The sequence below is a fragment of the Eublepharis macularius genome, chromosome 2, assembly GCF_028583425.1.
Source record: "Eublepharis macularius isolate TG4126 chromosome 2, MPM_Emac_v1.0, whole genome shotgun sequence".
Taxonomy (NCBI): domain Eukaryota; kingdom Metazoa; phylum Chordata; class Lepidosauria; order Squamata; family Eublepharidae; genus Eublepharis; species Eublepharis macularius.
Genome location: NC_072791.1, coordinates 163,932,866 through 163,956,353, shown reverse-complemented (window position 1 = coordinate 163,956,353; position 23,488 = coordinate 163,932,866). Strand labels below are relative to the sequence as shown.

General features: G+C 45.9%; 1 protein-coding gene across 1 annotated transcript in view; it reads left to right on the top strand.

Moving 5' to 3' along the window:
- TFCP2L1 (transcription factor CP2 like 1) overlaps positions 1 to 23,488 on the top strand; it is an 82,903-nt gene that overhangs the window by 38,781 nt on the left and 20,634 nt on the right. The window contains exons 3-5 of the mRNA XM_054971377.1: positions 20,736 to 20,812; positions 22,526 to 22,631; positions 23,058 to 23,164. Coding sequence (XP_054827352.1) covers positions 20,736 to 20,812; positions 22,526 to 22,631; positions 23,058 to 23,164 — 290 coding nt within the window. The remainder of the gene's footprint in view (positions 1 to 20,735; positions 20,813 to 22,525; positions 22,632 to 23,057; positions 23,165 to 23,488) is intronic.

Here is a 23,488-nt window from a genome sequence, read left to right as displayed (position 1 = left end):
GTCCCTAGATAAATTAGGATACCTGCCTAGAGTGGTGAACACAATGCTGGCCTCTAGGAAGAATTCAACCATCAAGATATATAATACTTCCTGGAAGGCCTTCGTCAGGTGGTCCAGAAGAAAAAAAGTAGACCCTCTACACCCTCCTTTGAGTGCAATACTCATGTTCATGCAAGAAGGACTAGACTTAGGCCTAAAGCCAGCTACCTTGAGCAGACAGATTGCGGCTTTGGACTCCATTCTTCCACCCTTGGATGAAATCAAACTGTCTTGGCATCCACACATACAACATTTCCTAAAAAGTGCAGCTTTATTGAGTCCACCAACAGTTCATTTCCCAACATGGAGACTCAACACAGTGCTTAAGGGACCATAGCCCCCTTTAAACCAGTAAAGGAAATTCCTCTAAAATGGCTGAGACTAAAGACAATATTCCTAGTGGCCATTACATCGGCTAGGAGAGTATCGGAACTCAGCTCCCTGTCATTGAAACCTCACCTGTGCATATTCCACAAGGACAAGGTGGTCCTTTGCACGGACCACACCTTTATACCAAAAGTATACTCCAGGTTTCATAGAACACAGGAGATTAATCTCCCATCCTTCTGCCCGAAGCCAAGACACCGTAGGGAGAGAGAATGGCACTGTCTGGACACGAGAAGGGCCCTCAAAGCATATCTCACCAGAACAGAGAGCATTAGAAGAACAGATTTCATCTTCATAAACTTGGGACCTCCCAACATGGGAAGGAAAATGTTGTCCATAGCCATAGGTCGTTGTATTAGATCCTGCATCTCAGAGGCATACAAGGCATCAAACAAAGAAGTTCCCGAAGGAATTACAGCCCATTCCTTAGAAGTGCTGCAATCAACGCAGTGTTCAGAAATCAGGCGTCTGGAGAAGAAGTGTGGAAGATAGCCACGTGGTCTTCTGTATCTACATTTGGAAGACACTATAAGTTAGACCTGTACGACTCGGCAGATGCAGCCTTTGGGAGAAGAGTGTAGCAGCACATAATTCAAAATGAAGACTTTCCCCACCTGATAGAAAGTAACTGCTTTGGGAGCGTCCAAGATTTCCTTCGCCTCAGAGGGAGAATGGACCTTTGGACACTTACCGTGAAGGGTCCTCCTTTGAGGAATGGAGGACATCTTGCCCTCCCAGGAGCTTCATCTTCTGTCTTCTATCTTCATGTTTTTGTTACTAGTACTGTATGTTTCTTCCGTTCATTTCTTCCTCTTAGTTGCTCAGTTGAGAGTTTAGAATTATAGGTGTTGATACACTGCTTTGTGGAGTTGTCCAAACTGAAGGAAAGGGCAACCCATGCACCAACATTTAAGTTCCTGCCTCCCTGATTGGATGGTGGGAATCACCAAGATGTCCTCTTCCTCAGAGGAGAAGGACCCTTCATGGTAAGTGTCCAAAGGTCTGATCTCTTCCACTGGCTTCACGGTTCATTTTCCCCTTGCCTCCACATACTTTTCTCTTCACGGTTTCCTATGTCCCTGCCTGTTCTGAAATTAGTCCTTCAAAAAAAGATTAAAACCTCTGAAAAAAGAACCCAAGGTTTCTTATTATATGATTTTGAGGGTTCCGTAAACTGTCCTATCACTTATTTCAAGATACTATCTCTTTGAAAAGGTCTTTTAGAAATATTGTTTAAACTGAGATGGTTTGTTTCTTTTGAAAAGTGATTGAATTAAACTACTTGTCCTAAGCTTGTACTAACATCCAATGGGTAACTGTTAAATAAGTCAAGAAATTGGAAAAAGTACCAGTAAAGACTGTCCAGTTATATGTTGTAATCTTGTATTAATGTAATATTTTAATGACCTTCTGCTTTTCTAGTACTGTCGCAAAGTAGGAAGTATTACCACAGATAGTCTTTAATTCTGATTGACTAGAAGACATGCTATAAATATTGTACAGTTAAGCCTCAATAATGCAAGTGTCCTCTTTGCAGTCAATTCAAAGGTTTCTTTGTTCTAGGGTTCTCAAAACAAAACAAAAAAATTGTAGTAGCTTAGTACAAGCTACTTAGTACAAGACAGTTTTTTTGTTCAAATGATTTTAATTACTGGAATACACAATTTTTTAAACATGCAAATAAAATATTTTAAAAAATGGATTTAAAAAAATAATTAAATGGTTGCTTTTAAAATTCACATCCTTACTCAAAACATGATCATGACTTTGTAATGGGTTTGTTGATCTGATTTTGTTGTTGTTTCTTTAAACTGATTAAGGAAAGGGTTGGAGTGCTTAATCTTATTTCTCTTATGATTGGAACTTCTTTTAAAGAAGACTGCTAAGCTGTCAAAGTTGTCACTTTGGTTTAGTGAATCATCATATTAGGGAGATAGCAGAGATTTTTCTCGCACTCTTATATTATTAGGGTCATCAAGTAAAACTGGGTTTCTGGTTTAGATAGAAAGTATATCACAAACACATAATTAACTTATAGCATTCATTATTGCTAGTTTTGGTGATGGTCCACTAGCTCATAAACCTTTAAAAATGATTAGGGTTATTCATGGAGGATAAGTCTATTATTCAGTTCAATTTCTCTACTGAGTTGATCTTTCCATATATAAGCATGCATGGCACATAAAAATATATCTGACTGTGGTTAATTGTTTTGTCCCCATGAAATACTGAAGAGCTAGAGGAACAGAAGGCCTACATACATAAGTGTTCTTTGGAAGGTACAGTTCTGTCTTTCCTTAACTTTCTGATTATTGCACAAAGATGGCATAGTCACTACTATTCCTTTCTTCTTGTCTTTAAGGAAAGAAGTAGTTGTTTACTTTCTAGAGAAGTCTACAGGCTTATTACCATGTTGTAGCAAAAACCAAGAACCCCTAAAGTATACATGAAATAGATGGAGTCAAACAGTTGCTGTCAAAGTCAGCATCATCTACTCTGACTGGCAGCAGATCCCCAGACATCATTCACATCACCTGTTATTTGATCAGTTTTTAACTGAAGATGCTGAGGATTGAACTGAGGATCTTTTGCATACAAACCAGGTACTCTGCTGATCCATAGACTCTCTTGTAATACATTCATTGTGGCACAATCTACCTCCAGTGGTGCACTGGCCAAGCCTCTACCGTAAGCCACCCTGTGCTGGCATCTGAACGAAACAAATAATGCCTATTCACTACATGACAAGGCTTTCAAATATTTGATTTGTCATCTTTTCCAAATCGTTGGCAAAAAGCTCTTTCGTCCTGAACGTAATAAGAGCAGTAATTGGGTGTTTATGTTGCCTTAATTACCAGAGACAATAGCTTTACAAACGCAAAGGACTCATAAAACTTCTTGTAGAACAAGTAGAATTGCTTCACATCATACAATGTAAGAACATTGTGAACCCAGGCTGTTTTACTGCCTTTTTTCAAAGAGCTACATTGCATAAATTACAGTTTGCTTAGTAGTACTACACGAATGCCTCTTGTCCATGGGAGTCCTGCTCTGGCCCCTCCCAGACACTCCCAGTAAGAGTTCAGTAGAAATGTGCAAATGGCAGACGCAATTTCAGTTGACAGTGTGTGGACATAAGCTTGCTGATACATCTGTGGTTCGATCACAGTTTTTCCAGAATGGAATCACTTACTGGATGGTGGATGCTTAGAAGTTTACTATCTGTCAGTTTTAATGTGGAGATCCTTTTTGGGATTTCCAAGATGTCATGGGAATGTTGTAAGGCTCAGCTCACAATCTGATTACATGTGTGTTAAACACATTTTTAATGGGGGAGGAGGCCCCTACTGATTAGTGTACTGTATATATTAGTAACATTCCAATCTTCCCACAAAAAACTTCCGATGTGGGCAACTCATAGATGGTTATATTTTCATTTGCCCATGAATCTCTTTAGGCTTGGTCAGGAACATTCAAACTAAACATGAAGTGCACAGCCACAGCAGAAAAGTTGTTGGTAGGATTGGAATGTATTCATTCCACCATTGTATAATAACATCTTTATGTCAATTTTGTGCATGGTCAGGCACTTTGTATTTAATAGTTATATTTATGGGGTGCATCCAGGGTTGCCAGGTCCTCATACCCTCCCAGCAGGGGTACTTACTGGAGGAGTTCAACTCACGCATGTGCACTCCTGGGCTGCATGATGATGTCATTTCTGGGAAGTAACGTCATCGCGCAGGCCATGTGCTGCCCCTGGGAATGCTCCTGTGCTCTGCAGGGGCTGAATCAGGCTGCTGCAGAGTGCAAGAGTGCTGCTGGGTGGCGCAAGGAGCCTTGGAGTGCTCCTGCAGTTCGCAGTGGCCGCGTTTGGGCCAAATTGGGCCTCTGTGGAGAGTGGGAGTGCTGCTGTGCTTCATAGTGGCCGTATTTGGGATGAATTGGGCCAGATACAGCCCAAATTGGGCTGCTGCAGAGTGCGGGAGAGCTGCTGTTCTCTGCAGCAGCTGGATTTGGGCCCGATTTGGGCCCGAATCTGGCTGCTGCAGTGTGCAGGAGTGCACCACACAGACAGGGAGCACACTGCAACTCGGGAGCACGTTCCAGGAGGTGTGTTCTTCCCGCCAGCCAGGTAAGTAGGAGTGGGGGGGTGGAGGGGGGGTGGAGGGGGGGCCTGCCCTTAATGGGGGAATGGCAACCCTAGGATTATACTACTGAGGAAGGCCTTAGGCTAAATGTGTGTGGTTCTATACATATGGTAAAAATTGTACAATAATACCTATACATTTGGAAAGTGTTCATTTTAATACATAATGGTATGCTACTAGTATGTTGAACCACACTGTTACTGTTTCTAACCACATTTTTGTATTATTTATCATTTGTTTAAACTTATACTAGTTCCTTATTGATTTGTACTAGGTTTGGAGCTATACTTGATTTTGTTTTTCTGCCTCAACTTTTTTGGTTACCCTTCTTTTGTTAGGTTGTGTTTTCCCCCCTTTCTCTATTTGTTTTTCAACAGTAAGGCCTAACAGGCTCCCTGCGTAAATTGAATATGTACCTAGCAGTACAATCCCAAACTGAATTACACCTTGCTAAGTCCATAGAAGTCAGTGAGCTAAAGAGAGTATGACTCTCCTTAGAATGGCACTGTTAGAATATGTCCCAGAATTCTCTGCAGCATGAAAGTTTTGATCATGCTCATGAGTTTTAATCTGCTGGTTGTCACTGAAGATCTTCATGCTGCTTGTACAAACATACAGAGAACCATGAGGATTCCAGATTTTGCAACCTACTGAATGTTCCATGGATTCAATTTCCAGGCTGAACCTGGCAACCAACAGGAAGATGGGGGCTGTGGGGAAAAAATAATGCTCTGGGCTACTTGCTGGGTAATTCTAGGACCTACAGAGTTGCAGATGTGCCAGTAACAAGGCTGGAGCCTTATTTTTATTTATTTTTCTCCTGCTGCTGCTTGGAGCAGCAATGGACAATGGGGAAAATTACCTGGAGATCTCCTGTCATAAGCAGGCAGATGGTAAGCCTATGACCAGTTCCCTGTTTTGCAGGGAAGGATTTTGTTCTACTTGTAATTATGTTCTGTATTGCTGGAAGCAAGCAGAGGCTTGGCAATACAATACAGTGATTTGTAATAGTCACTTGAGGGGCACTGGATATGGCATGGCAAGAGGCCTCTAGCATGCCCCAGTTGTTGCCTCCCATGAGACCTGTGCCACTGCCTCCTAGATTCAACTTGGGCTGCTGAGGGGGTTGCCAATTCTGGGTTGGAAAATTCTGGAAGATTTTTGGGTGGAGCCTTTTTAATGCAAAGGCCTCAGCAGGATATAATGCCATAGAGACCACCCTCCAAAGCAGCCATTTTCTACAGGGAACTGACCGCTGTCAGCTGGACATCAGTTGGAATTCCAGTAGAACTCTGTGCCCTAGTGCTGGTTGGCAGCCCTACCTTCATAGGTGCTGCTGCCTTGGAGCTAGTGGTGGCATGGAAGGGGGGTGCTGTTGCCAAGCAGGCCCCCCTCCCCTGCTTTAAAGCCTGCCATGGACTGTGTTAAAGTTTCCTGCATTACTGTTTCACTGCTGCTACACAAAGATTGCTTTGCACGTGTGTGCTCTGATACACGTGTCAGTTTCCTGCCTGCGTGTCAATTACCCTGCTGCTGTAATAGACTGTGTAGTTTACTGACTCCATGTTTGGATAACTGCACAAAGGACTCTTTTTCTGGGCAGCCCTGCCCTGACCTGTATCTGGACTTCCCAGTGTGTGTTTGGACTGTGTTACAAGTGTGCCCCGTGCCTGCACTACCATCTGCCACGGACCGTGCCTGTTCCTTGCCTTGGACTGTGTTTTAAAGTGTTGTTCCCCCTGCCTCCATGGAAGCATGCCTCATATGGGCCCAAGCCGCTGCTAGCAGCCGGGCGCCTGCCGGGGAAACCTCCAGCGAGCCTGGCTAGGCGCTCCCTGGTCAGTTCCTGCCTGGAGCCTCCCGCGGGCCGGTCCCCGAGCTTGCCCTCGCTACCGGGCAGCCTGCGAACCAGCCCCAGCTATGCCCAGCCGGCATCCATGTTCTCAGGCAGCCAGAAGACCCCGGGAAGAAGACTGCTTTGGGAAGCCATTTCGGTGAAGCGGGCACACCACGTCCGCAGCGAGAGCCCCTCGCCCCGCTCTGCATATCTTAGGAGCCACCCCGAAGAAGAACTAAGTGCCGACCATCCCAAGCACTTAGAGAATGCATCTCAAAGAAACCTCCGCATTCCAGAGCTGATGACATCAGGACAAGCCCTGTCCGCTGGAACATCCTTTCAGCCCACTTGGATTTCCCCCTCCCTCTTTTGTCCCCTCTTCCTGAGGTGTCACTTATCACAATCTGATTACTAAAGTGGCCCATCCAAGCCATTCAGTAGCCCATTAGACCCTTTGTTTTAATCTGTGAGAACCACCAAGTACAGCACCAGCCCCAGGGTACATTTTGGGGTATTTAAGCTGGTCTCCCAGACCACTCGGTGCTTAGGCCATTCCCATCCAGAACCCCTCGCTGTCTGTGGCTTAGGCCATTCCTATCCAGACTTCCTTGCTGTCCGTCTGTGGTTCCAGTGCTGGCATTGGGCCACCCTCGCTGCTGTGTCTCTGCTTCGCTCCAGGATAAGTGAGTATTCCCCCTATCATCGTTGGGAACCAGCTAATGCGAACGTCTCTGTATTTCCTACTCTGTATTTCTTAGATCTTGTATGTTCTCTTGTATGCTTGTGCAAGTTTAGGCTTACGCCACACTAAATACACGTGTTTGGAACTTATTTGTAGTCTGCCTCTTTTTCACTAGAGTGTCTGGGATCGGGACCTCCGTATACATAGGTTATGATCCGCGCTTAATTTTAAGTTACAGACTGCTATAGCTAATTCCCCATTATAATAAAGAGCAGTTCTGGTAACAGTTTACTGGTGGAGAATATGCGGGCATAACCCAGTTCGTGTGAATCCACGTGAGTCGACACGCGTGTTTTCAGCGAGCTGACGTAGAGGAAAATTTTCCAGACCTCAGTGTAAGGAGCGCAATTTAGCTCAGGGAATTAAAAGTGTGAGTGTGTGTGGCTCTAGCGAGCATTTCTATCTTGTGGGTTGGCTTTTCCCCCATTTCCTCCTTCAGCCAGCTTTGGACTACTTGCCTTTTGTGGTGCACCGCGAGGCCCTCCAGCCGTTATAACCGGTGTACTGTGGGTGAGGACCTCTGAACTGGTGAAGTTCCTGGCCACCTTCCGGGCCGCCTAAACGCGTCTATGTGGGTGGGATCCCAGAAGTAGGCTATATATATATATATCCTGAAGCAGCACATATAAAATTGTTTTCCGCCCTCCCCCGTCTCTCCTAAGTCCGTCCAAACCCCGTTCCTGCCAGCACTTAGGCTTCAATCCCCGCTCCGGAGGAAACGTGAAGGGATCGTTAGTCCGTTCGTTCAGTTTAGCTTTGGGAATCTAAAGCCAGGTTCCTGAAGCCCCGCGGCAGCCGGCCGCACCGTGCTTAAGAGTTTTAAGGTAGACTCTTGGGCGCCTTTTCGCTTGCGAGTTTTAAGTCAGACTCGTGGGCGCACCTCGCTTGGGAGTCAGTGGGACTCTTGGGCACACTTTTGCTTGGGAGTTGTTAGAACTCTTGAGCGCACCTCGCTTGGGAGTACAGTAAGCTTTACTCCTGGGCACTTTTGCTTGGGGACTTGCAGAGGCAGTCCTTGAGCGCATTTAGTCCTTTGGTCTTGGCTTGGAGACAGTTTAACCGTTTGTCTCTGAGCACGAGGCCTGGGGACACTTTGAGTTTAGTTCTTGGGCAGAGAGCTTGAGAGCATTTGTAGCTTCTGAGCAGAGGCTTGGGAGCATTTCTGGTTGCCTGAGCAGAGGCTTGGGAGACCCCTTAGTTGCAGTTTCCAAGCAGAGGCTTGGGGACACTTTTTGGTTTCCGAGTATAGGCTTGGGAGACCCCTGAGCTTTGGCTTCTGAGCAGAGGCTTGGGAGCACTGAGCGTTTTTGTTCTTGGGCTTAGAGAGCTTGGGAGCACCTTCTGAGCCAGTAAACTTTTCCTGGTCCCGTGGCTTGTAGGCAAGCTTGAAACGGGAATAGGAATTTTCCTTCTCCCCCGGTGGAGAAGAACCGAGTGTAGGACCCTTAAAAATACCCTTGTGAACCTAAAAGTAGGACCTTAAAACCCCCTGGTAAAAACCCTTGAGGACCAAAGGGAAGGATAAACCTCCCGAAGGAACATAGAGAGGAAAAAGTTGTTAAAAACCCCTAAGAATCCAGTGTAAGAATCCCCGAGGACCCGAAGGAAAATAACCTCCGAACGGCCCCTAGACGGGAAAACTTATAGGGAGCTTTAATCGCCCCACCCTTGGTGTCGCTGATCTACTCTTTAACCTCCCCTGAGATCAGCCTTAAACGAAAGTAAAATGTACCGGGCAGCCCCCACCGTGCCCCGCCTGGAGAAGTGGCTAGTTAAGAAGGGAGATTGCTCCTGGGAAGCCGGTTCCTTCAAGGGACCCGACCCGCTCCAGATAGTTAGAAGTGCCTTCCAGGATTTCTGTGAGAAGGAGAAACCTAGGTCCAGTAAGAAAGATAGATACGGAGCTTGGGCACTTTTCACCGCCCTACAGGACAGCGTGTCCCTAATTAATAAGCTACAGGCAGCTCAAGAAGAACAGGAACAGGAGATAGAAAAGCTAAGGAAAGAAAAGAAGGAACATGAGGAGAAAGCAGCCAAGTGGCGTGCAGAACGCGTTAATTTCATGCTGGAGAAGCAGGGACTAACCACTGCCCTCCAAGACGCCCAGCACAAGGCTGAAGTAGCCACCGCTCGTGCCGATATGGCTGAGCACGCAGTAATTGAAGGACAGGAGAAAATTGCCAAATTAACCCATGCTGCCCAGTTCATGGCAGAGCAGAAAGTTGCAAAGATAGCCGCAGCAGACCACTCCGCTTGTAAGAGGGAGCTAGAGGCCCTAAAGCAGCACCTGGGGATGCAGCAGGCCGTAATCTCCGCCGTGCATCCCGCAGCCCTCTTGGCCCTCCCCGAAGGTAGTACCGACAGCTGGTCACCCCCTTCGTCCCAGCCCGAGGAAGCTCCACAGCCCCTCCATCCGATAGCTACCAAAGAAATTGTCTCCACAGACGAGGATGGCAGGAAGACAGACCGGATAGTTAAGGAGACCCGCAATTGGAGGCCCGATGAGCTCCAAGCCATAGCGGACCGCATGGGACCCCTGAACCGGGACTCAGCTATACAATGGTTCACACACGTGACCATGTCCCAGCCCTCTGCCAGTGGCTCCGATGTAGCTCAGCTGGCTCGCCATTGTGCCAGCCCCGAAATAGTCACCTCTCTTAACGCATATATTTCTAACCGGAGACTAGCCACTCGCAGTCAGTATGGTGCCATGAAGGAATTGTGCGCCTTCCTCTGGCCTACCAAGAGCTTGAAGGCCTTATACATAGCAGAATCTCAAAAACCCGGAGAGGACCCAGAGGCATATTTAGCCAGAAAGCAGCTCCTAGCCGAACTAGCAGACGAGGTAGACTTAGACTTGAGCGACATGCCTGACTTCGATGACTTAGAATTCAGAAGGGCAGTCATAGATGGTCTTAACAGTACTACCCGCCTAGCCCTGGCAGGAGTTGAACCTGGGAGCATCTCATGGGGAGACCTGGAAGCTCGCATCAGGAGCATTGCTGGCCTGTTGCGAGAAACCGGCGCCATCCGCCATGTGAAGTTCCCGGCCTCCCATAGGAAAGAGAGTGAGCCCATCAACACAGTCACGTATGCCAACCATGGTCCCCACTCCCAATATCGGCCTCAAGGGCATAGCTCGTACTCGGAGCCTAGAGGTGGAATCTTGCGTGGGAGAAGTGGTAGCTTCACTCGGGGCCGCAGCCAAAGGGACTCTCATCCAGGAGTAACCTTTGCGCCCACCCCCAGTCGCTACCCTTCCTCCCCACAGGGACCCTCTGAGCCCTGGAGACCTGCGCTGCCCTCGGCGCCCCCGCCCCCTCGGGCACCTCACCCCTACAATCACCACGTCTACCCTCCCCCAAGTCAGGCTGACTCCTGGAGACCGCAGCCAAAGGACCATGAGGAGCCCTCTGACCTAGGCGGCCCGCCGCCAGCCAGGGACTCACTCCGCTGGGAACTCTGGAAGCGGCTCAAGGATCATGGGGCAGACATGGAGCTCTTCCACCAGCAGCCCACTTCAGTGCTTCTCTCTGCCCTTCTAGACATCTTTAGGAATGGCCCTCCCCAACATACACAGCCAGTGGCTACAGTAATAGGAGAGCCGCCACCAGCTGGGAACCCCTTTTTCCAATAGGGATGCCTGGGGGTCACACATTATTCTCCCCACTTAACTGCCCATGGGAGAAAACCAAAGGTTGAGGCTAGCCTTCGGCCTCCGGGAACTAAAAATAGCTTGGAACTTAAAAGAGAGAAGGAAAGATTCCAAAGGGTGATTCGCACCCAGAACCCAGCACCAACTTTGCCAGGCACCTCTGAAAGAAATCTGGCAGAGCTGCAAAATAAAATTCAGGAGCTCATAAGTGTAAATAGGGAACAGAATTTAAAAATAAATGATCTTAATAAAGAGAATAAGGAATTAAAGGAAAAATTAAATGCTTGCACAATAGAGAAAGAGCAGCTCCACAATAAATTCCAAATCTCCTGGAATTCCAGAGACTCACTGAGGCCAGAATAAAGACTTTAGAGGAACAATCAATGATTGAATCAGCACCCCGCCCCGCCAAAGGCAGTGAAACAGGTAGTCAGTCACCTTTGCCTCCAATTTCTGCCTCAGCCCCCATGCCCAAGAAGCCAGAATTCACTTTAGCCTCTGAGCATGTGCAGAGTTTGAAAGTCATTCCCCAAGAAATTGTCTTGGCTCCCATAGAGTGCCCCCAGCCAAGCTATACACAGCCCACCGTGACTGTGCCCTCTTGCAATGACCCTGAAGAACAGGTAAACAAAAGTAGAAATGCAGTTCCTTTAAAAGAATTAAATTGCTTTGAGAATCCAGTGCTTGCAACTACACACCAAATAGCTTTCTCTCAGCCTTCCCTGACTAACACCCCTGAAGAAAACCTCATGTTGGGCCTGTGTGGTTTAGTAGTGTTTGAGCTAATTCAGAGACATTTGTGTATCTGTTTCCACGTTTTAAAAGGCTCAAGCCCAAAACTTAATGAAAAGGTAGAGCCTCCAGCAGTAAGTGCAGTCAGGAATGTAATAAGGCAAGTGAGCAAATTCCAGAAAGAATCCCAGTTGCTAGCAGCGTCTGAAACAAACTGTTCCCACTCAGCGCTATACCCCCACCCCTCATTGAAATGGAAAAACTGGCCAGACCAGGATTCTGACCTCCTCCCAGTTCTTCCTTTTGTCCTCTCCCAGGCTGAAGTAAGCCCAAATAAATGTAATCACTGGTTCCCTGTCAGAATTTGGAAGGGATTGGAACCAGGAGTGGAAAAGCCACCTTAAGGAGACTTGAGTTCAAGTCCCTGCAGCCCCCGTCCCTTTTCGTTGTGCAGTCTTAACTTTATGTGTGTGTGAACCTGAAGCCCAATTCCCTTTTGAATTTAGATGTAAAAGGCCAATGTAGCTTCCTATAATCATGTAAAAGGCCAACGTGGCTTCATATAATCATTTAGTGTTTTTGTTATTTCTTGTTAGTTCTATTCTTTAACTTCATTAGGCGGGCCCCACAGTTGGGACCCTAGGGGGAAACACGGCAATCAAAGCCAAATAGGACCACCACCGAGAGTGATTCTTAATTGGATTGTAAGCCGCATGTTCGGGAAAAAATTGCACAGGCAAAAGAGATTTGCTGTGTGTGAAAGTGTTTGGAGAGGCTTTAGCCCAAAAGTGAATGCAGTCTTCCAACGTTGAAACCACCAAAAAAGGTGATTTCTTTGTTTGAAAACATTTCACCCGCCGTGCTGGTGAAGATCCCGCATCTACGTAGATTCGGGGTCTCACCTGCCAGACCCACGCTTTCGCATGATGGTCGGCTTTGGCTTTGAGGGCCGTGCCTCCCCTGGAAAAGGATCCCCAGATAGCCCAACATCCCTCTTCTACCAATGTTCATATTCGTCATGGTGAGTTGCTGTACGGCGCCACCACTTAGTACGCTTTAGTGCAAAGGTAAAAGACCCGCCAGTATTTTGTAAATATGTTTCCTCTGGAATGTGTTATTGGGGTGCGTTCGCCACGCACAAGGGGCAGCGTGCCTCATTTACATAGCCAGGATCCCCCGCGCCAAGACGACCCCCGAATAACCCAGACCCAGTGGCGCCGAAAGATTTCCGACGCCTCCGACGCTTTTCGATAAACGCCGCCGAGCGCCTTCGGCTCCACTTCGGCCCTTTCCGCCAGCAGCCGCCCGCCCCACGTAATCTTTTCCCTTGCCCGTACCGTATAAGGGAAAAGAAGGGGGGGAGACATATTGAAGTTATAATGAAGCCATGCCAGGCCTTCCAAGTGAGGGCAACCCGAAAGTACCCCACACCCGTATGCTTCTTGCTCCGTGTATTTTTCTTTGTGCTCAGTGCATTTTTCTTTTTTGCTCAGTATATTTTTCTTTTTGCCCGGTGTACCTTTTTTTTTTAAAAAAACCAGAAAATGGGGCCTCCCGAGGGAGCCCCTCCAAAAATTGCTTGTCCTGCAAACATATGACGAAAGCCTAGTTTAGAAAAATAGAACGAAGGTCTCCTTTAGCAGCAACCCTTATAGTTGCTGGAAACCGCTCTCTAGTTTTTTTCGTTTTGAAGCGGCAAGGCCAGGCCGAGCCGGACCGATAGCTCTCAGCCCGCAAAATAAAAATAGCCCGCCGCCAAGCAAGGGGCACCTGAAGGTCACATAGTCTAGGCATCCAGGGACCCCTGGGGCAAGTTTGCATAATCCCGCCTAACGCACAGCCGACCCTTGCTCGACGCAAAGACGTCCCCCCTGAAATATACATGCTTTAGGAAGAAGCCCCCGCACAGGAGTTCCCCAGAGCAACAAGCTGGAAGGCTCGCTTAGTGCCCCTGGGACTTCTCGTTCGAGTCCCGCCTAACATACAGTGCTGGCAGAAAAACACCCTTCTTTGTCCCTACTTCACTTCATTTTGCTGCAAGAAACTCAGGGAACCTGTACTTATATCCACAGGTCTCCCCAGGATATTTTCACTACAGAAAGGAAAAGAAGGCCAGGAGATGAGGCACCTGGCTACCCTATGTTTGCTCGTGCTGGCAGGCACCCTAATAGAGGGACGCCCGTCCAAATTAATGCCCTACCCCCACTGGAGATGTATCAATACACTAGCAGGAAATGAAATGATGGTCTGCAAGGTTGTGCAGCAGATTAATATGACCACCCCCATGGATCGCACTAACTTCCGCAGTTGCGAAGAGCAGTGGATCCGACCCCCAGAGCTTGTTATTTTATGTGTGGGAGTAAAAACCATGTCCCAAGAATTAATATGCTATTCACCTACTGACACAGTGTCACCACTTGCTCCAATTCCATGTATGTTTCTTGCCCGTATAAGGCCAGCCCCCACCGCAGTCCCGGTGGTAGACAAATATACCACCCCTGCCAACTTCGAAACCTCGCCATTTGTCACTGAGGCTTTCGGACCATACTGTGAAGTTATTTTAGTGTCGGCCGCAGTATGGAAGACAGGAGACCCCTTTAGAATGACCATCCTACTAGGCACTACTGCCACTGAGTCTGCATCAGTCACTATCACGCCTCCTTCAGGCGCAGTTCTCTCCTTTGCTATAAAGCGCTGGGAGAACCTGACCTGGATTGTAAAAGAGGAAGACCTAGACAAACACGGCCCACCCGATTGGATACTGGTTCAACAGACGCCCGAATGCCAAACCAAGCCCCTAGTAGAGAAATTTCACCGGCTTGGGCTGCTCTTTGTAAATTTGACTCACGAACCAGGCAATTATTCCCTGCTGATCCGGACCCAGGAGACTCACACCATCCAAATTGACCCTTTGATTGCTAGCAATGAACAATTAAGCCAAGGCGGCACGCATATAGTGGGCTCCCATGTTTTGAAGACTGACATTCGAGAGAGAGTTCTAGTCCGCCCGCAAATGTCTTTAAAAGAGATCCGCATAGACTTAGCTGAGCTAAATGTAACCCAGAGGCTGCCGCAGTGCGCTCCCTATCTGGAGGCCGGTAGCAAGGGTTGGAATGCATGGCTACAACTGTGGATCGATCCCTCTCCTTCTCTCTCGCGTGCCAGACGAAGCATTGCCGACTGGACTGCTCCTGCAGCCGGAGGCTTAGCAATCATGGATTCGGTCAACATTGAGACTCTCGCTAATAAGTTTGCCCATGTCACGACTAGCATCTCCGACTTAGGTAAACCGGTGGTGCAGTCCCTAAATTCCATTTCGAATGGGCAACATGAGATCAGCTCCATTTTAGTTAACTGGGAGAGTCAAATTGAAAGAGATTTTTCTCTGCTGCTCAAGGGAACACAGTCTTTGGAACGCAACGTGTCAATAGCCATGGCATGTATGCAAGCCCAACAATTAAAGCAGGCTGTGGCCATGGGGCTAATTCGGCAAGCCACGGATGGGCATTTGCCCCTGGAAATTAAAAGATTGATTATGCCCAAATTGTCACCCATTGAACGGGAGCTTGAGTCCTGGTGGTCCCTTGTAAATTCCTCATTCTCACCGACCACCCAGGAGCTTAAATTATTTTTATTAACGGCCAGTGCGCACGAGTCATTCCATGTGTATCCAGTCGTGCCTCTGGGACTCCAAGTCAGCGACACCGAGGTCCTCTACGCCAGACACCCCGACCATTGGGCTCGCTTCACCCCGACCGGATGGCAGCTCGTCAGCCTCCAAGGGTGCCAGCATCGAGACCAGACCGGCTTCATTTGCCAAGACCAAGCCTTTGCACCGCATCACCCCTGTGTAGCCCCGCAAGTCGACGCCCTCAACAAGTGCTCCTTCGAGGTCGCCCGGGAGAACAGCTCCGCTGTGGTCTACATTGGGAAAGGATGTGCCTGTGTGTGAACGGCCTGCGACTTCGTGATCCTGAACTCGTTCCAGCTCAAGCCCGTGATCCCGGGAGTCAACCGCTGCTTCTGCAACCTGTCTTCGGTAGCAGCCTGCGACTTCACCTACACGGTACCGGTCTGGACCCAAGAAGAGATCCTGGTGGCACCCTCCATCTATCGATATGTGAAGCCCATTCCCCTTGGCATCGGTCTGGAATTAATCCACGAGCTCCTGACCCACCCCCAGCTCCACCACACCCTCCAGAGCATCCAGAGGGACGGGGACACTACTGCTTTGGTTGTGTCCCACAACGGCAAGGAGATTTTGGATCTTGCCCAGCGAATTAAGACCATCGGAGAGCACTCGTGGTGGGAAACCCTCTTTGGCTGGAGCCCCACCGCCACTGGAATTTACAATTTGGCTTTGCACCCGATCGTCGTCATTTTGGCCTTTCAAGTTTTGTTGTGTGCCTCACTGTTTTACTTGGGCTGTTGGAGCCGCCGACAGCTCCAGCAACTCCAGCTGTCTTACCGCATGGATCGATACAACCCCGACCCCCTTCTGCCTTAAGGGTTGTTCTTGGCGCCCTCCTTTAGCCCTTGTTTTGTTGCTTGTGTGATTACGAACTATGCTTGTGCATTTATGTGTAAGAACTCTGCACCGGCCCCATGGACGCTTTGCTGCCGGACACCGCTCCGAGGCCCTCTTGTGGACTAGGGGGGGACATATTTCCCTGCCTCCCAGCCCACGGCCCGCCTACGAACGACCGCCAGCGGCACTACCTCCATGAGGACTAGAACTGTGTGTCTGAAGCCCTTTTCGCCGCTCGCCGACCCTGCTCTGCGGATTGACGCAGACAGCAAGGGGGGGTGGAAGTATGTTTTGGAACACATGGACTAAGTTTGCTTGTTCTTGTATATATGCAACCCAGTCTAGCAGCTGTACTGCAGACTGAGCCATCTGTGATCTTTGTAGCTCTATTGTTTTATGAATTTCTTTGCATTGCTTTTATGAATTTCACTCCCATGAATTTAGCCCCGAACTAGCCCCTCCCTCTATCTACTGCAAGTGCGCCCATGATCTTCCCATGAACTGGGATCCTTTTTATCACCCCCTATTAACTTTATCCCTATGAATTTGATTTTAACCTTTTGAATCGCCTTTTTAACCTGACTCCCTCCGCCGAGGTAGTTCTAGCCTATTTATCATTTTATGAATTTGGTTTTAACTGAGACCCCTCCGGAATGGTCTCTTTTAAAGGTTATTTTATTCCTGATTTTAAACGCTATGAATTTGGTTTTAATCTGACTGTATGAATTGGTCTTTTAATTGCGGAGTTTATTTTTCTACCCCCCATGAGCCCTTCCGCCGCTTACCCTCATGAATTATTTCCCCGCACTTGCTTTTACTATTGCTGCTTTTATCTATGAAATTGGTTTTAACTTCCGGAATTATTGTTTTAATCCTATATATGTATTTATGATTTTAACCATCTATGAATTGTTCCACCCTTGATGAATTGGTCTATGCCTTGCTTGCACATTCCACTTTTATCCTGTATGAATTATTCCCTATCTATGAATTGCTTGTATTCTGACGGTTGCACTTAGCACACCTCCTGGTGTGAACCCAGAGACCTGCAGCCCATTGGCTGATCTAAATTGCACTTATTCGGTTAGGTGGTTCTCCAAACTAAATTTTTGAGTGACGCCTCCCCCTCCTTCCCTTCCCACTCGTTTCTTCGCTCGAAGCTCGACCACCGGACATTGCCAACCACCTTGCCTTTGAAGTCAAGTTCGGAGACCCACGCGCCTGACGTCACGGGGTCTCCGAGGGGGGGAATTGTTGCCAAGCAGGCCCCCCTCCCCTGCTTTAAAGCCTGCCATGGACTGTGTTAAAGTTTCCTGCATTACTGTTTCACTGCTGCTACACAAAGATTGCTTTGCACGTGTGTGCTCTGATACACGTGTCAGTTTCCTGCCTGCGTGTCAATTACCCTGCTGCTGTAATAGACTGTGTAGTTTACTGACTCCATGTTTGGATAACTGCACAAAGGACTCTTTTTCTGGGCAGCCCTGCCCTGACCTGTATCTGGACTTCCCAGTGTGTGTTTGGACTGTGTTACAAGTGTGCCCCGTGCCTGCACTACCATCTGCCACGGACCGTGCCTGTTCCTTGCCTTGGACTGTGTTTTAAAGTGTTGTTCCCCCTGCCTCCATGGAAGCATGCCTCATATGGGCCCAAGCCGCTGCTAGCAGCCGGGCGCCTGCCGGGGAAACCTCCAGCGAGCCTGGCTAGGCGCTCCCTGGTCAGTTCCCGCCTGGAGCCTCCCGCGGGCCGGTCCCCGAGCTTGCCCTCGCTACCGGGCAGCCTGCGAACCAGCCCCAGCTATGCCCAGCCGGCATCCATGTTCTCAGGCAGCCAGAAGACCCCGGGAAGAAGACTGCTTTGGGAAGCCATTTCGGTGAAGCGGGCACACCACGTCCGCAGCGAGAGCCCCTCACCCTGCTCTGCATATCTTAGGAGCCACCCCGAAGAAGAACTAAGTGCCGACCATCCCAAGCACTTAGAGAATGCATCTCAAAGAAACCTCCGCATTCCAGAGCTGATGACATCAGGACAAGCCCTGTCCGCTGGAACATCCTTTCAGCCCACTTGGATTTCCCCCTCCCTCTTTTGTCCCCTCTTCCTGAGGTGTCACTTATCACAATCTGATTACTAAAGTGGCCCATCCAAGCCATTCAGTAGCCCATTAGACCCTTTGTTTTAATCTGTGAGAACCACCAAGTACAGCACCAGCCCCAGGGTACATTTTGGGGTATTTAAGCTGGTCTCCCAGACCACTCGGTGCTTAGGCCATTCCCATCCAGAACCCCTCGCTGTCTGTGGCTTAGGCCATTCCTATCCAGACTTCCTTGCTGTCCGTCTGTGGTTCCAGTGCTGGCATTGGGCCACCCTCGCTGCTGTGTCTCTGCTTCGCTCCAGGATAAGTGAGTATTCCCCCTATCATCGTTGGGAACCAGCTAATGCGAACGTCTCTGTATTTCCTACTCTGTATTTCTTAGATCTTGTATGTTCTCTTGTATGCTTGTGCAAGTTTAGGCTTACGCCACACTAAATACACGTGTTTGGAACTTATTTGTAGTCTGCCTCTTTTTCACTAGAGTGTCTGGGATCGGGACCTCCGTATACATAGGTTATGATCCGCGCTTAATTTTAAGTTACAGACTGCTATAGCTAATTCCCCATTATAATAAAGAGCAGTTCTGGTAACAGTGCGAATGCCCCGTTCCTTTTGGTGGGGCCACAAAAGGAAGAACAGGGCAGAAAAATGTGTTGAACTGGTTCTAACTGTGTTTAAAGCTGCATTTCTAACCATGTTTGGAAATAGAGTCTTCTGAACTTGTATAAAAACCAAAATACTAGTCTCTTTAATTATAAAAGGATTTAAGTAAGCTCATTGTTAAAAGAAAAATAAGCATTTTGTCTGATGGCTTTTTTGATACTACTTAGATTTGAACATTTTGCCTGTGGCAAATTAAATATTTCAAGATAAAGGACCTCAAGAATGATCGGTCCTAAATCTAATTAGTGATCATGGTAATGGGAATAAAGGGCAAGCAATTGTTTTGAATGATTTGTTATGGTGATGTTAAGTATCTTTTTTTTTTTTTTAGCAATGTGTCTGAATATTATCTTTCTGCAACTTTCTTTAAATGCTAATTACTACAGAGAGATTTCTGTTGCATGGAACTTACATTATCTCTGAACTCTTGTGATTTTGTTAAGCTCTAGCTAGTACCACATTGGCCACAGCTCTCATGGTCACATCACATTCCCAGGACTCTTTAATACAAAGGCTTTACAATGCTTGAGCTGTCAGAGTAAATCTAGACCAAGTTCCAGAAATGTAGCATTTTTCTTCTCTCATTGGGAGGAAGATAGATCTGCTGTACCGTTTTCTTTGGAGGGTCAACTGCACCACTGGTCAGACCAGAAAGCTTGAACTGATTACCATTTTCTGATTGCCTTGTTACTCATTGATCAGCATTCTTTTGTAAGGAGGGGAGGTCATTGCAAGAAGTACCTGAAAAACCTGTATTTTTGTGTATCTGTTCCTTGGTTGTATTATATTAATGATGTTGCTCTTGTTATGGTCATTGGCTTACTCTACAGAATTTTTTTTGTTGTATCCAAAAGTTTTATATCTCTTAAGTAATGTGTATAGACAGGAAAACATAGGTCAACTGCTATTGGCTCCTCTGGTTTATGGTTTCTAGAGAATAGTTGCTACATATGAGGCTTTGATACCAAAAGCTCATGTCGATACCACTTTCACCATTTTGGAAGGCCTCTTCCAAACTATGTAATTTTAACAGCTGATATATAAACTGAATATTCAGATCTTTATATCTAGGATTAATAAGAATGCTTTAAATAGCCACTGCTGGTTAGATATATTTGCATATGGAGGGATTATAAAAAGTTTGAGCTAATAAAGCTATTGTTGGAAGCCATTTCAGGGTTAGTCATTTTATGTCTCTGGGATCTTACAACAGTAAACAAAGAATGCAAGGACCAAATTACCAATCATCACAGTTTCTCTTTCATTTTAATGTCCTGTGAAGAACATATGCAACATGTTATGCATACAACACCATCAGTTCAAAAAAAATTTAGGCATGTGTGTTTCAATTCTTCAGATTTCTCTGTTTTAAGCAATTTATATTCCTAGTTGCTAAGGATGCTGAACAGCATCCATAATCCGTCCTGCTAGTTGTTTAGAGTCAGAGGTAATCCATCGTCACACATTCTTGAACAACCTCATCTAAAAAGCAGATGCCAGCAAACTAGTTGGGGATCCCCCCCCCCTATGGACTTGTGACCCAGTAATGGTCTACAACTTAACGGTTCACGACACACCATTGATGAGCTTCCCTTTTTTTAAAAAAAGGTTACATGCTAATCATACCCATCATATGCTTTAAGACCTCTACATGGCAAGCTTCTACAAAATCGCTGAGGAATTTGAAGGACCCAGTGGTTCCAGTTTCCAGCTTAGTGATTTAATGAAAAGGCTCAATTTTTCTCTTAAGAGTCCCATTTGCTTCACTGCTTGACCATTTATTGAGAGAAATTTGTTACATTGCCAAAAATGAGCCCTTCCAAGCATGATTGATGCCAGTGCAACTGTCTCTTACTGTTCTTGCTGCAACATGCTTAAACACCTTGGAAATGTTTCCTTGAACTCCTAGGTCAGTCTTATGAAATCCGTCTACTTGAGAATAGGAAATTGGGAGAGTTCCAAGATTTAAACACAAAATATGTAAAGGTAAGGAGATTTTCTTCCTGCTGCTACATACAGACATGCTATAATCAGACAGTCGGTCACACCACTGAGAGCAGGACTTGGGGGAGAGTCTGCCTTCTTTGATCTAAGCAGGATTGGGGCCTTTTGGCAAACCACAGGAATCCAGAAGCCAAATTTCCCTTTCCACATTGATTATCTGAAGAGAAACCTGTTATGGATCCCCTATATGTTGTAGGAACCTCCAGCATTTGTTTTTGAAGGTGCCTTTAGTACATGCCAGCTGCTGGCCAAAACTGTTAGGCCTCCATGTAGGCCTGAGTGTGCTGAGAGCACTCAGGAATTGACCTAATACTCCCTTCTGGCTGCTTTTCACAGGAAAAGGTTATTAATGATCGGCAAGGTGTATTTTCAACAATGCTTGTCAAATTGGCAAATCCCAATAAGCTTCTGAGGGAACACAGCTTTCTTCTGAACACAGTGAAAACCACTCTGTAGACTTTCCACTGATAACAGGACAATTTCAAACTGAAATAGGCTTGGAAAATCACTGCTTGCTCACATGTTATTTTTTTGTTTGTTTGATAGTTTTACTGGTATCTCTCCTAATGAATATTATTTTGGCATTGTTATCTGTTACAAATCTTAATACATACTTTTATTTGGTATCAGGAGTGGGTTGATGGTTGCCCATGCAGCACAGCCTTGAATGGGCCAGTACATGGTTTGTGACTTATAGTTGCTCCATGGCATTTTAAAAAATAACCTAAAACATTTAGGACATCAAAATATAACATGTGAACTAGCACAGAAAAACCACTGTGGATTCTTTTCTTTTATAAACAAAGCTACAGTAAACTTCGCAGATTCCTGAGAAGATACATATGCACTAGGAAAATTCATCCCAGTCTGTTTTGCATTTGATAAGCAAAGCCCACAAATTCTTGTTGTGGATCATTCCTTGCTCTTGTGTTCTCTGCCTTAGTTTCATCACGTCAGATAGATCCTGTTTTAAGCATCTTCTCCCTGACTTTGCTTTTAGCCAAGGGGAGCCATTTGCAAAAGTAGCATTTGTATTGCACATTGCAAAAGCTGCTTAGTTACATTTTGAAAATCTCTGAGGATTTAGGGCTATTTTGCTTTTTTGTTTCTATCTGCCTATCATCATCAAAGAGGTAATAGGTCTGCATTTTGTTGTTGTTCACATTTTTTCTAAGTTATTCAAAACCTGGAATGGTTTTAGGTCTTCAGATATAAATTCAAAATATTTTAAATCTACATCTTCAAGGACCAAGATAAAGAAGTTCTCTTGTTAAGTGGGATGCTAAGTCTGACTGGTATTGGTATCTCATGTGCCAAATGATTCATGAGAGATTCTGCAGTGTTGCTTAACTTTTGTTGTTTTATGTATTTAGCCGTAACATAGACTATGATTTCCCTGGCTCTAGGTGACAGTATATAGTATATAATACTATACTAGTTGGCCTGGCCAAACTATTTTTATTATCTTTCCATCTTACAGGATTCTGGTGGTAGAGAGAGAAATATATAAGGAAATTTGAGAAATTTTCCATTGTTGTTGATGCCGTGCTTGGTGATAGGGAATCTACAGAGAGCTACTGACCCTGGAGTTAAATGTGAATGGCAAGTCTTCTCTTGCTTTCATGACAGAAAATGAAGCTCATCTGCATGTTTAAAAATCCTCTTAATTCACTTTAGACTCTTCCCTCTCAACAGAGCATCATTCGTGTGGTTTTTCATGACCGACGTTTGCAATATACAGAACACCAACAACTGGAATGCTGGAGATGGAGTCGGCCTGGAGACCGCATCCTCGACATAGGTGAGAGCCTTTCATTATGATATCCATATAGATATGAACTTTGCAAGATACCTTTTACTGTTTCTTTTATTAAGATTTTTCTGTACTAATGTCTCTAAGGTAGTTGCCATACAGCAAAAGTGTAACCTTTAAGTTCTGCATCTCCTTGCTGGATTATAGCTGAAAAATAATACTACCTATTTTTATAGTATATTTTATTCAAGATCATCTTGATTCTTAATATAAACATTCTTTTTATAGCTGTTGTTCCCATTGTAATGTTAATAAGATTTTAAACCAGCCATTTTTTTTACAGTATTGAATTTGGAAGCATGCCTTGTGTTACTGGTTAGGTGGCTTTTCAATTGGGACTGGTGACTGTATTGCAATGTTGTTTCTGTTCTTCAATTTTAATTTTTTTAAAATTTTAGGGGTTTTCTTCTACAGATATCCCACTGTCAGTTGGTATCTTAGACCCCAGAGCAAGCCCGACACAACTGAATACGGTTGAATTTTTGTGGGATCCATCCAAGAGAGCATCAGCATTCATTCAGGTAAGACTAGACATAAGTAATTAAATGCCTTACCTGTTGTTTTGAAAATGTTATCCAAACCACTTATATGAAATTCCAAATACAGACTAGAAGCCTCGTTATTCTTCTTTAGGCTAAATTTTGTATCAAGATACTATAGACAGCAAGGATAAACTTCAGTTTGAATAACAACAGCAAATAGAATAAAAATTTAGCATAATATGAAATGTGAATGGAAGTCTAAACTGACATTGTATTTTGAAATGATAGTAGGAATACCAATACAAATATATGAAATGAATGCAAGGGAGAAGGTGTGAGTTATTGCCATTCAGACTGAAAAGA